Here is a 14,345-nt window from a genome sequence, read left to right as displayed (position 1 = left end):
GGATGCCCACCTAGCTGGACTCGTTTGAGTCCCATTTCTCTTTTTGGGGTTTTTGTTGTTCTCCCGCCCTGGCGGGGGGTCGGGCTAGAAGATCTACTAGGTCCCTTCCGACCCTTAATCTATGAATCTATGAATCTATGAATCTATGAGAGGAGCGAGAAGAGATGTCACTGGAGGGCAAGCCATGTTCACACCAAGGGGCTATCCTAGAGGCTGGTGCATGGTTGGGGTGTAGGGGAGGCGGGGCCTCATGGATACTGTAACTGGAAAACCTAGCTCTGTTACTAGAAAGCAGGCCTGCCCCTTTAAGGCCTGAACCTTCTGGGCACGAAGGACTGGTGTGGAAGGGGTTAATAGCTGGCCCGGGCCAGCTAGTCAGCTGACCAGAAGGGGCAGTACTATAAGAACCCAGGGCAGAACAGCAGTAGGGGGGCCAGCAGCTGGAGGGGAAGGAGTGCATCCCAGAGCTCCAAGAAGAGGCCTGGTGAGCGGTCCGAAAGTGGGAAGAAGGGACTATGGAAGCCCTGAGAGACAGCCACCACCCCAGAAGCCAACGGAGGGGAGCCGAAGCACGAACCTGGAGTAAATGTAAGATGGCATGATTACATGTTTGTTTTTATTGAGGGCAGTTATTGTACATGGATGGGACGAGATTTCTCTTGGTTATTGAGCACCAGTGGCTTGGGCAAGGCTATTAGGGGACAAAGGAGGCCTCGTTTTGGGGACCCACTATGGAGTGGGAACCCCGGTGCCAGTGAGGGCGCAGTTTTTGGGGGCACAGACCCTGATACTCGAAGGACAATCTTAAAAAAGTCAGGGAGGTCTAGTGCACCAGAATGCAGCTATATTCTGAGGGGGTTTTTTTTTGGACAGACGGGGCAGGTTTGGGGTTGCACCCTGGTTTTGAAACCATGGCTCTCTGGTTGTGGGTCCAGCTCCCATGCATCTGGGCTACGGAGCATCGGGCCCCAGAAGGGAGCAGGAAAGGGGGCCACGAGCCTCCAGGCACTGGAAGGAAAAAAAGGCTAGAGCCTCAGAGTCAAACCCTGTTTAGGGGCTTTGGACGGGGAGGCCTAGCCAGAGAAAACAGGGGTCTGGCCATAACAGGAGAGACCCCAACCTAATAGGCAGTCTCCCACTCACATAAACAAAACTTTCCATCAAGACGTGGCAGGAAAGATTAGGGCGGGACTGAGGAATTCCAAAGCAGGCTCCAAAAGCACCCCATGTAAGGCACAGATAATCAGAAAGATGGCGCCGGGGAGGGTGACCTGTTACTGATACCCTCTAAGGGTTGCAGCCAATCTGAGGGAGACCACTGAAGGCAAGCCCACCACTGAAGATATCATCAAAGTCGTGGCAGACAAGTCTCTGGACTTTCCCTGGGGTGAGCGTGGGCTCATTCAGAGGTTGCTGGAACCCACACAGTGGCCAACATCCAACACACGTGCCAAGGCAGCACGCAAGCACACTCTTGAGACCAGGTGGGCACAGAAGCATAAGTAATCTAATCTAAATATTAATAAAATCTCATTTGGACATGCAACATAAACTCATACAACAGGATATTATTCATTGGCTACAACAGACATGGAGGTAAATGACAACAAAGAGGAGACTATGAAATAACTACTGATATGCTTTAACACAAAGGAACTTGCTATATATGCTGCAATAACAACATATCAGCTTTCTTCTCAGAGCCAAAATATGAATGGAAAAAAACATAAATGAGCTGAACAGTTCCTCAAATTGATTTTATTAGGTGGAATAAATAGCTCTAATAAAAGAGGCAGGTGAAACAATTTTCTCCATTTAAATTAATAAATTCCAGGTTTTAACCTGGAAGCATCTATGACAGGAATATCAAACTCACTTGCACCCCCGGGCCAGATCTGGACTGCAGGGCTCCTCCTGGACCAGATATGGACCCAGCAGCAGGAGAAGCAAGAGCAGGGGGTAAGAGGAAGAGACACGAACTAATGCAGACATCTGTCATCCCCACTGCCTCTGGCACCAACAAACAATGCCGCTCCCCACCCCCACCTCCGTGCTCCGGGTCCTCCTGGCCCACGTCCACCTGCCACCATGCTCAACTCCCTCCCTCCCAGCTGTTGGCAGTGCCCGGCAGCAGTGGGGCACTGTCACCAGGCCCCGTCTCAGCAGGGGAAGGGACAGGTGGGCTCCAATCCACCTGCCCCACTCTCCAGTGCCAGCTGGGCAACCCCCGGAGTGAGCTCCCTTCACTCCCTTTCCCCCCCCCCATTCTGAAAACAACAATGGGGCTGGGAAGTAGGAGGGGTGTTGCTAAGGGAGAGTGACTATAGGCTCACAGCCTAAACACCAGCTCGATTCCCTAACACCTGGAACTGAACAGTGAATGTCTGTTGGATCTAAGGGATCATTGTAACTCATGGTGCTTCACGGGAGCTGCTCTTCTGTCTGCATCTTGAGTTAAGCCCCCCACTATCATAGGCAAACATGTCTTCCAGTCCTATTCAAGCATCATCTTATATAGTTTGATTTTTGTCCCCCATTCTTATTGGGAAGTTTTTTTTAAAAGCTCATTCCTCTCCCTGATGGTTATAGACTTTCTTCTAATATCTGGCCTAGATTTATACATGGCCAGTTTATACCCATTTTTCTTGTGCCATTAATACTTTCGTATCTTTACTGGAAATACCAAATCTGATTTTTTTCATGTTCACATCCCACTGATAGCTCATAGGCATCTTGTGATTGATTGATACATCCAAGGTTTTTCTCCCCCCATCAGTCACCTCAAACTGATGAGCAACATTTATTATCATCTGTCCCTTTGGCTGTAACAAGTTTCTCCCACTTCTAGGTCTACAGTCCTCAAGGTCAACTAATCCTTTCTATATAATATTCCAATCCTTCTTTCTACTGACTCCTATTTTGTCATTAGCAAAATTCTGTGCCAAAGTCATTAAATAAGACCAGTGCCAAGATTTATCTTTGAAAAAATTCACAAGGAACTTCCCTCTGGTTCAATAGTTCTTTCAGCACAACACATTGTTTTGTTGCCTCTACTTAAGCTAGTTCATTACCCATCTTCTCTATCAATTTTCTCCATCTGGCATCACAACAAATGCTTTTTTGATACCAAGATTAATTAGATCTTATTTTTACTTGCCTTATAAATGTATTATCTTATCAGACAAATAACTGGCTAGTCTGACATGGTCCACATTTGGTAAATTCACAATGCATTTCAGCTCGTTTTCCATTTTTTTTCTCTCTTTAATTATTCTTTCCTTTAAAATTTGTTGCAAAGCCTTGCATAACTACTGAGGTCACAGTAATGGTTGTGCTGTTCCATGGAGGACTTTTTTTTCCTATTTCTTAAATATAGGTATTGTCTTTGCTGCTGTCCCATTACTCAGCAGCACTGCAGTGTGGATAACCTATTAGGCATTTTGTTATAGGGCTTGCACTTTCATGTGTCACACTGTTCGGCGTTCTAGGATGCAGATACTGCCACTGACTTCAGAAAATAAAGAGTTTACACCATCACTTTTCTATAAGGACTGCAAAATTTGTGGCTCAGCAACAAATAGATTAGAGAGGTTCTACCATGTCAAGCCCAGCCCAGCCCAGCCCGGCCCTGTTGGTGGCATGGGCAACCCCTCAATTGGAGGATGAACCCTACCCCCAGCTCGTGGACGGGTCTTGAGGTGAGTGAAGAGCCCAATCCTTGAGCCACGGATCTGTCCACAGAAGTCGCAGGTCTTTCCGCAAGGAAACGACTCCTCCTTCTCCTTCCTCTGCTCTCTTCTCTGCTTTGAGGACAAGTGGCTTTACCTCGAAACGGGCTGCTGCTTAGTTGAGGTGGTGGCACCGTTGCAGTCGCTTGGCAGCCAGCTCCTCCCAGCTCTCAATGTTGGCATCTGTTTCCATTTAAACCACTGTTTCAACCAGTGGTCATCAATGTAGTGTCCTATGATCCCTGCTGACTTCCTGCCCCTGGGGCAGGGGGCTGGACTCAATGATCCTCCGGGGTCCCTTCCAGCCCAAATGTCTATAAAATCTATGAAATTTAACACCTACCCATTTTCTGGACCTCTGAGTACTCCTGTCTTCTATGGCACTTGTGCAATAACAAGCATGGGAATAACTTGAGTGAATTCAGAAAAACACATGATTAAATGTAGGCAGGACCAAGGCCTTAACTGTAAATTGTCTGGGGCCCGGCAGCCTTAATTTGTGTCTAGCACCAATGGTTCCATCCATCTTTTACAAAACAAATAATAAAAAAAAACCCTCAACAATACAAAAACAAAGGAACAGACGACTAAACATTTTCTTCAGCTACACACAATTTGTGAATCTTTTTACTCTTTTATCTAGTAAGCATCAAAATAAAATGCATTTCGAAACATTTTACAAACCAAAGATTTCTAAAGCAAATATAATGTCAGACAGTCCTACAAATTCTCTTTCTCCACCTTCACTTGTATTCCAGAATATGTTTTAGTGATGTAAACAAAGAATAAAAAAATACAGTTGTAATGTCCATTAATAGCAGAAATATCTACATGAAAAATACATTCCTTGAACCAATCTTTAAATAAAGTACATGGTGGTAACTTTTTTTTTTTTTGAGAAATGTATTAATTTTATATATAAGAATCCTGAAGAGCTACGTTGCATCAAATTGTCATTTATATTTCTGTATGCTGTACTACAATCACAATACTTCTTGTAAATCTCTTTAAAGGCTTACTTTAAAAATCTTGTAAATTAGATCTCTTGAGGAAACTCTGATTTGATCAAGGCACATATATTTGCAAAACATGGGTGCTCTGAAGCATATAATTCATTAATATGGCCAGGAGCAAGGAATGAGTGCGGAGAGTCTGAAATGAGAACACTAAGGTGCCTATACATGTGCAGAAAGGTGCTCCAATGCGCTGTATTTACAGCATGCCAGAGCAGACTCAATTAATCAAGTCTGCTGGAACACAGTAATTACCACACACCAGAAGACTCCAGCATCACCTGTATCATCATCCCTGCACTGAAAAATGGCATCAGGAGTGCTTTAACTAAAGCTTGCTCAACAAGCTTTAGTTAAAATACCCATGATGCCATTTTTCAGCATGGGGATGCTGATACACGTACACTTTGGGAACTTTAATTAGAGAGGATCTCAGAGCCATTCTAGTTATAAGCACCCCTCCTCCCACCAAGCAAGTCTATAAATGCCCCTAGTGTCCACATCCTCCCTTTCTACAGAAACGTTTGGAAAATGGAGGAGCCCCTTGAAATATCTTCCCAGATACACTTCCCAAAACACACTATGAAAACTCAACAGAACAGCAAAAAACAATTTCACAGAAACGTATGTTTTATTGGAAGCTCGGAACTCCATTCTAGGGATCCCCGAGTAGGCCTATGAAGCTCAAGGTACGAGTCCTCTTCCCTCCTACCAGGTCTTAACCCATAGTATGATTCCTGGCTCTCCTACTTTGTCCTTGTATTGCAATAGCATGGGTAATTATTTTTAAATTAGGAAGGAGTGATGTTGAATAAAAAGTAAAAAAAAACAACCAAAAAACAAAGCACAATGCGAAAAAAAGGCAAATCAGAGGTAGAAAACAAGAGGAAAAACAGAAATGGAAGCAGATGAAGAGATGAGGGCTCTAACGGTGGGTTTAATGGTCAAAAGCAGGGTTTGACAAATCTACATGCCTATGACAAGTGGGGAGAAAGAGTTACTCCTTGTTGCTTTCTGCATAATTTCACTTCTCCTTCTGAAAAATAACTACCCCTCCTCTGGCCTCTGCTGTAACACAGACCTTTCATATGTGAAGTGAGCATCACTGGAGCTGTAATAGTTTTCCCAGTATGCACAAAGACTATTCTACTACTATGTAGCAATTGCTGCACTCCAGTAGCCTCCTACATCTCATGCATCAGCGTCCTCATGCTTAAAAATGGCAGCGGGGGTGCTTGAACTAAAGCTCATCAAGCAAACTTTAATTCAAGCACCCCCACCACCAGAGCAGCTCTGAGAGCCGCTCTAATTAAAACACAGCCCCCACCCCCCAGTCCCCAGAATACATGTAAAAGTGCCCAGAAAGTATAAGTATTTTGGGGAGGTTTGAGCTTGGCTGCCAGTTCTGTTAAAGTGATTAAGGAAACCCAGCTATCATTATAAAGCATAGGGCAGCTTGGATGCCTTTTGAAGCAGGGTTATCAGGGAATTCTCTGGACACCTCAGAGGACTGTGGGAAAAGGATCAAGGGATTTCTCTGGAGTGCTGCTTTAATTGACCTATTTTATATAGAAGCATTTATACTGGGTTAAGACAAAAAAAACCCTAATTTTAAAAATCCTAATTTTTTGGACCTAGTGGTTGAGAGGGACTTCTAAAGTGACTGAGCTGCATGTAGTGCAGGAGCAGCTATGGTTTCAATCACTAACATATTTCTGCTTGGCAACTTCATCAGCTGGTTTTTGGGTATATCCGTCAAGCCTTGTCCAAAAAGCCTGTACATTTTGGGCAGTTATGTATAACCTGATATTTTGGAAAGGTAACAGCAATGCTGGACACCATACTGAGGGGAAGGCCAAAGCACAGCACAGCTCCTGTCCCTTCAGTTTTTACAGGAAAACATTCTTCCTATGGCCATGTGGGTCTGCATCGCTGGGACACAGCATACATCACACTGAACAGGCCAGAAAAACTACTAGCACAACCTTGCATGCAACTGCAGAACTAACCCTCTAGCCACCCACACTGTATGTACTGTTCCTTGAATACAAGGAAAACTTTGTTGGGTTATATTCTTTGAAAACAAACAGAATTTACCCTTTTTCATTATTGCAGTTGGTGAGACTTTTATTTATACAACTTAATTCCTATATGTCAACATTTCCCACCAAGCAAAGCACATCTACCACTAGCAAGGGGATAAAAAGTCTTCTTCTGTGGGAAGACAGTCCTCTTAATTGCTATCCTGAGACCCATCCTTCATTTAAAATAAATGCATCTATAGTTGCCAAAACCTTGAAAAAGTGTCCCAGTTAACCTAGTTATGTCTATCTGACTGTGCCGAGACCCTGAAACAACAGTTCTGAGGCATGAACTGCTCATTCATTTCAATGACAGCTAATTCCAATTCAATGTCAATACTGTATTTTAAATGTCAACACTTTTAACTATGTCACTATTCATCACATGTAGTAAAGGAAAGCAAATACAATCATACTGTGAAGTTCAATACTATTTATGCAGAGACACAAGTCATTTGGGAGAGGACACAATGATGAAGGATCATGATGTGTAACTGATCTTATTTTTCTGAGAGGTTAGCTTTCAAAAGTCTGCGGCACTCCACTATATTTTCCTAACAAGTGTCCCTCAAATACGTTATGCAGGGGTTGAAGCATCAGGAACGGTTACAAGAGACTTTCAGGAAGAATTAAGCAGCAGCATAAAGAAGAGGTGGGAGGTAACCAGGACATCAGCCCCATGATCTGGGGGATGGGGAGGGGACACCAAAAATAACAGCAGTTGCACTGCCCAGAGCTGCCTCTGGAATGGAGTCACACAGCTGGACACAGAACAAGGTTATATGCCTCTGACACAAAAATGCATAAAGCAGAACAATATTTAAATTGGTATTACACAAACTGCTAGAAGAGTACCATCCCCAATTTACAGATGGGTAAGGTAACACACAGGGAGATGACATGACCTACTCAACTTCACAAGGCAAAGTACTGACACAATATGAAACTCAATTTTTTCAACATTTAGTCCTGTGAGATGAGAAGTGGAAAGTGCTTCCCGTCTAACTTGTACAAAAAATGTATTGTTAGGTCAGAGCTGCCCTCCTGAGTTTGTGCAGCCCCCCCTTATTAGTCTGTAAGACAGGCAGGAGAATGAAGCTTAGAGGGACCTGAGGAGGAACACCAGAGAACAAGAATCACAAGTTACCAGGGATCCACAGTCTTCGACAGTATCTTGAGTCCCCTCTCACCAGCTGTAAGTAACACAGCCACTGTAGTTTCCTGTAACCTGCTGCCACTGTAGTTTCCACAGAGAGATCAAAAGCACCAAGCATGCAGGAGGAAGAGAGGAAAGCCAATCAAGCAGCATCTAGTTTTGCACAACCCTAGTTGCAGTTCTTCCTCTTAGACAAATCCTCTGCACAGTCTCATTTCCTTTTTCACATGAATAATGGGCTGCAGAGGTTTTTTGCAGAGAAAACTGGAACAACTATACATACCCTCCTCCATTGTAGGTTTCCTCCCTACACATGCTAACAAGTTTTCTAGGATCTACTTGGCAATGAGGAATGCTCAGGGGTGCATCCAGGAAGAATGTTCCCTGATCCTTTGAATCAAAGAAGCTTGTCAGACAATATTTTACTGCAAGCAGCCTTGGTCATAAGATTATTCTAATATTTCAGCTTTCATACTAAATAAAGTTTTTGGAGGACAGAGAGGCTAATTCTGTTCCCCTTGAAATATGAAGAGTTTTGCCTCTAAATTCAATGGTACAGGCCCTATTCTTTGACAGTCAAACCAAATGTTTCCCTCAACAACTCTAACAGAGTAGAAATTTTGGATCACTGACGACACACTCTACTTTCTCAAGTACTCCTCTCTCCTTATGTGGTACAGACCATTACCAGAAGCAAAGTACAAGAGAGATCACAGAAGTAACTAAACAGAGATCAAATTTAAAGAGAAGAAAAGCCAAAGATTAAATAAACTGTTTAAACATCTTCTTTATCAATTACACATGAGTTTTAGAGGTTATTTTCTCCTGATGGGCAGTTATATACTTATGTTCAGTTCTTATTACATATGACTATGAAATAAAAATAAAAAGCAAACAAGTTCTTCCTTTCATAGAATCCTAGCAAATTAGGGCTGAAAGGCACCTCAGGAGATCATCTAGTCCAACCCCCTGCTCAAAGCAGGACCATCCCCAATGATATCGTCTCACCCAAGGCTTTGTCTAGCAGGGTCTCAAAAAAAAAACCAACCCTCCAAGAATGAAGATTCCACCACCTCTCTGGGTAACCTGTTCCAGTGCTTTGCTACCCTCCTAGTGATAAAGTTCTTCCTAATATCTAACCTAAACTACCCTTGCTGCATCCTGATACCATTGCTCCTCGTTCTGTCATCTGTCACCACTGAGAACAGTCTAGCTCCATCCTCTTTGGAACCACCCTTCAGGTGGTGGAAGGCTGCTATTAAATCCCCTCTCAGTCTTCTCTTCTCCAGACTAAGCAAGCCCAGTTCCCTCAGCATCTTCTCAGAAGTCACATGCCCTAGTCCCCTAACCATTTCCATTGCCCTTCACTGCATTCTCCCCAATATGTCCATGTCCTTTCTCTAGTGGGGACCCAAAACTGGACACTATAGAAGTCTGCTTTTCTAAATTCCAGGGTCCATGCTCTGCTGCTCGTCTTCCCTCCTTTCCTCAGGATCCTGAATTCAATCATCTCATGATCACAGCTACCCAAGTTGCCATCCACTACTACATTTCCCCACCAATTCTTCCCTGTTTTTGAGCAGCTGGTCAAGAAGGGCATGGTCCCTAGATGGCCCCTCTAACACTTGCACCAGGAAACTGTCACCCCAACACTCTCCAAAAACTTCCTGGATTGTTTGTGCACTGCTGTATTGCCTGTCCAGCAGATGTCAGGGTGACTGAAGGCCCCTGTGATAGTCAGGGCCTACAATCCAGAAATTTCCACCAGCAGTTTGAAGAAAGCTTCATATACTTCATTATCCTAGTCCGGTGGTCTCTAGCAGACACACACCGTGATGTCATCCTTGGTGCTCTCCCTTCTGACCCAAACCCAGAGACTTTCAACAGGCCTATCTCCAGTTTCATACTGGAGCTCTGATCAATCATACAGCTCTTTTACATAAAAAGCAACTCCTCTTTCTCTTTCATCTTTGGTAAATGCATCGTATCAATCCAGACAACATATTTCTATAATATCATACTATTTTAGCTCAACAGCTTGAGACATTCGTTCATGGCCAAAAAGCTTAGCTCACATACTGTGATAATAGTGCTACTGCCAGAAAGATATTTAAAATTCAGAAAGGGAAATATTAAGAAATAAATTCTACCATTTTAAGGATATAAAAAACTAATGTCAGACTAGACCATGGATGGCTCTTTGTTACTTTTCCTTAAGCAATTATTTTCGATTCAGGATAAATTGACTTAAGACATGGTATTTCTATAAATCTGTAGACTGTCCAGGGAAAAATGAAGGAGTCTAGTCTGCAAGAACTACTGAAGAAAACATCAGCAAAGAATGTTTTTGAGAAGTCTTCACAGTAAAATGCCCTCACACCTTGTTTTCAATAAAAAGGATTAACCATATTATGTAAGTAATCCACATAGGTTTGAACTCTTGAAATTACACTCTTGAGATTTTTACTCAAACATTTAAACACACATATGATATTAGCCAAGCAAATCTTAGGGGTTTTGGCATTTAATATTTTGTTTAAATAAAAAAGTATTTTGAGAGAAATGAAGAACAAAATTCTCTCTTAAATACACTGGGTCAAATCCGGCTTTTTCATTCAGAAATATCTTTCATAATAGTATTAAGCTTCATAGATATATACCTATTTAAAACATACCCTGTAAAGAAGTTTCTCTTATATCTATGATTTCAGTTATCAAGAGTCATAATTTTTTAAAGTTTTCCTTTATTTTCTCACCATTCAACTTCGAAAGAGAAAGACAATATCAGTTTCACTATTATGTGCTGTTTTGCAATGTCTAGTTTCATACACTACAGTGGTATTTATTGCAGGAGATTTCTTAAAAACATTTCTATTAGTTTCATAAGTGATCATTGTTGCACGTGCCACTTCGGGACAAAAATTAAATCAACAATGACTAACACTGTAGGATTCTGCACTTATTGTCAGATAGCAAATTTCAACTTCAATATTTGCTCAAACAAATAAAAAGATTTTTTTTCTAGCTGACAGACTTTTGAGTTGATCATATCATGTGAAAAGTCAAGCTGTGTTCTTCTTGACTACACTGTGTATCATTACCATAATACAAAACCATTTCATCTGCTTAATGCTATTGTCTTCAAATGGAGTTCAACAGCATTCTAACAGCAAGGTCAAATTCTGCCCCCTGTTAATAACACCCTCAATTATATCTGTTCATTTTCTTTGACCCAGTTGGCCTCTACTCTCACCTTAGTGTAGTCATATACACCTGTGAAAAGCAGCAGGAAAAATGCCCCTTTTCTAATCTGACAGCCCTTAGCAGTGCATAAATAAAACAAGTGTATCAATGAAAACTGAACCAAAATAGAATCCTGCTCATTCATATAAATCCAGATATGTAAGGTCAGTAGTTTGTAAAATCCTTCCACCAGACTAGAATTTGTCTCTGAGGAATTCAAGCATGCCAAACACTTCAATGATAAATGTACACTGGCGACTAAAATTATCAAATGCAGTTCAGTCCCAACCTATGCTTAACTTAACCTATCCTAAGATGTGACATGCTAGTATACTGACACACCTTGCCACCTACATTTTCCCTGAACTTGAAACACTCGAAGTGGTACATGTTGTAAGACATTACTTCAAACATTTACTTCACTGAGTATATTTAAACAGATTAATCTTTAAAATTACCTGTAGTATATGCCAAAGCAGGTAAGTTAAAGTACATGTATTAATGCCTACTTCACTTGTGCATGTAGATAGACTAACTGGTATGAAGAACCTAGCCTATATAAACTGTCGATTCAGACAGATAAGATTAATGGTGTAATACTAGTGGGTCCAAACTGCTTTTTAACAACACATTATATTTCATTCGTTTCACTACAGTAGCTCTAATTCTTCACGGATGTTCTTTACAATAAGAATCGTCGTTCAGAATGCAAAGGTTCCATATGTTTTTTTCAGATCAGAAATAAGCATGAAGGTCACCAAATGTATATTGTTTACATATCACCATGTAATCATAGCTCGTAGTCACGTAAATCTGAATGCACCTTTCAGTTCCAAAGCTTCAAAACCCAGGATCTCATTCTCAATTTCTGTTAGCTTAATCAACCATAACGCAGGCTAGGAAATGAGACAAGGTCATCAGAGCTCAGCTCTGTGTAAGTCATTTGAAATTATGGTCACTTGCCAACTCTAACAAAAATATGCATCTAAAAGACCTCAGCGATCTTTTCAAAACCAGATGCAGCTGTCAAAACCTCCCCTGAACAAAATAAAATTTAAAAAGGAATCAAAAGGTATATAGGAGGAGTGTAGTTTACCTTAATTGGAGCACAGCTAAACTGAATTTTTCTGTTTACTGGAATTTCATCTTCATCTGGCAATCCATTGATTTCCGCATATTCCGTATCGGGCTCGTAATAGTTATTTTCATCACTGTCATCCTGATCATCCTGTTCTGTTCCTGTCTCTCCCCAGTCAGAATTATACCTCGATCGGACCCTATAGACATTGTAGTCAGAGTGCATATATACATGTGAACTCTGAAAGTTATTCAAATCTTCCTGCACTTCCTTTCCACCTGCATCATCATAGTGGGACTCAGAAGATGCACCTGTTGCTAAATCGTCACCTGCTGTTAAGCCTCTTGACAATTCTACAGCCTCAGCACCATCAGGGGCACTCTTCCCGCTTTCTGAAAGTTCTTTTGGTTGTAAAGAAATTTCCAAATCTGTTTTTGCCTTATTCCTCATACAGAGCTCTTCAGACTTTTCACCATCAATTGTATTGACTGACTCTTGCTTATTTGCTGCATGGTTATCAACAGAATCTGAACTTGTTTCCTTATTCTGTCTTATTTCTTCATTAGTTTTTGAAAGCAGCAAACTGCTTACAGATTCTTCTCTTATTGTTGATGATGTACTGTTTTGCTGAGAGTTTTCAACAACTACTGAACTTGTACTTTGTTTGGCCGGTGAAGACCAGGTACTAGTTTCTTTTATGGGACTGAATCCCTCAAGGTTTCCAACAGTAGAGGGTAGATTTGTGACGGTAGAAGGCAGGTTTAGTGGATAGTGACCAGTTACAGAGTATTCTTCATTATTTTCTGACTTTTCCAAAATTATTACATTATGCAAGTCGGTGTTTTCAAACACTGCACTGAGCTGGCTCACTGTCGGAGAAACAGCTTCTGTCCGAGAACTAAGACTGTCCAATGAATCGGTACTGCCCCTATTAGACTTTGAGCCACACAGCTCATCTGGGAGTTCATTAGAAACTCCCTTCTCTTTCTTCGGGGAGTAGCGATTGGAATGTCCCATTTCATGAGCATTTCGCTCAAACATCTTTCGAGTTTCAGTAAATTTGGAATAGGAAGGACCATCATGCATAGTATCAAATCTACTAATCCGTTCTGAAACTGAAGACTCCAGTTTTACAATTGAACCATCTGTTTTCTCCACAAATTCTTTGGGTCTAATCCTTCTTTGAGGAGATGTAGGTCCACCTTTTCCCCTACTTTTAGGGACAACTCCACTGCTGTCATTGGGCTCCATACCCATCTGCATAAATAAGTTTTTAATCCTATTGACATTGGAGCCATATTTCCTGCCCCGGCTCTGCTGAGAGGCCTCTCCTTCATCTTTCGTTTTTTGGTCTCCATCTGATTTTGGCTTGTCGAAGGTGCTCTTCAGTGCCTGGAACTCAGTTCTGTAAGCGTTCCTGTGAGGAGAGGCACTTCGGAGGGTTGATCTCTCCCCTGAAGACTCTGTTTTCATCATGTTTACTTCAGGAGTGAAAAGCCAATGAACATAATGACTGATGTACACAGCTCTCCAATTTCTGCGACTACTGAAATTCTGGTGGAGAAGCAAGTGGTTGCCTCTCAGGCAGCTCTTGTCTGCTACAGAGCCATATCCAGCAGCTGATCTGGTAGACACTGTCTAAACATATGCAGGTAATTGTAACACCAGACAAGTGGCAAGGCCAAGGACTTCCAAAAACAAAGGTCAACTTAACCTGTAATAGAAAGGAGGATTGAATCAAGGCGTGCATAAGTACTCTTCAAGTCTACTCAGTTTGAAGAAAGGAGGTATCTATTTAGAAACAGAAATTGTGTGACAAATGCAGGGAGCAGCCTTCAGGCAGCCTCACTACCAAGCACTACACATGCCTGTGAAGAGGGGCAAACAGCGAAGGGAACATGCCACAATTGGCCGGTTTAAAAAAAGTTGGTCGGCTCATAGAAAACCAGGCAGCTGCCCCGGTGCTAGGTATTAACCTGCCCCTTCCAAAGCCGCGGGGCTGGCAGTCCACGCTCGCCACAAACACCGCCCCCCCCCCCCCCCCCC

General features: G+C 42.2%; 1 protein-coding gene across 1 annotated transcript in view; it reads right to left on the bottom strand.

Annotated features, from left to right (window-relative positions):
* PPP1R9A (protein phosphatase 1 regulatory subunit 9A) overlaps positions 1-14,345 on the bottom strand; it is a 350,009-nt gene that overhangs the window by 329,856 nt on the left and 5,808 nt on the right. The window contains exon 2 of the mRNA XM_019508446.1: positions 12,318-14,013. Coding sequence (XP_019363991.1) covers positions 12,318-13,775 — 1,458 coding nt within the window. The 5' untranslated portion in view covers positions 13,776-14,013. The remainder of the gene's footprint in view (positions 1-12,317; positions 14,014-14,345) is intronic.

This window comes from Gavialis gangeticus, unplaced genomic scaffold, assembly GCF_001723915.1.
Source record: "Gavialis gangeticus isolate Ggan-Ray unplaced genomic scaffold, GavGan_comp1, whole genome shotgun sequence".
In the NCBI taxonomy this organism is placed as follows: Eukaryota; Metazoa; Chordata; order Crocodylia; family Gavialidae; genus Gavialis; species Gavialis gangeticus.
The sequence above is the reverse complement of the archived record's forward strand: the minus strand, read 5'-3'. Positions and strand labels throughout refer to the sequence as shown.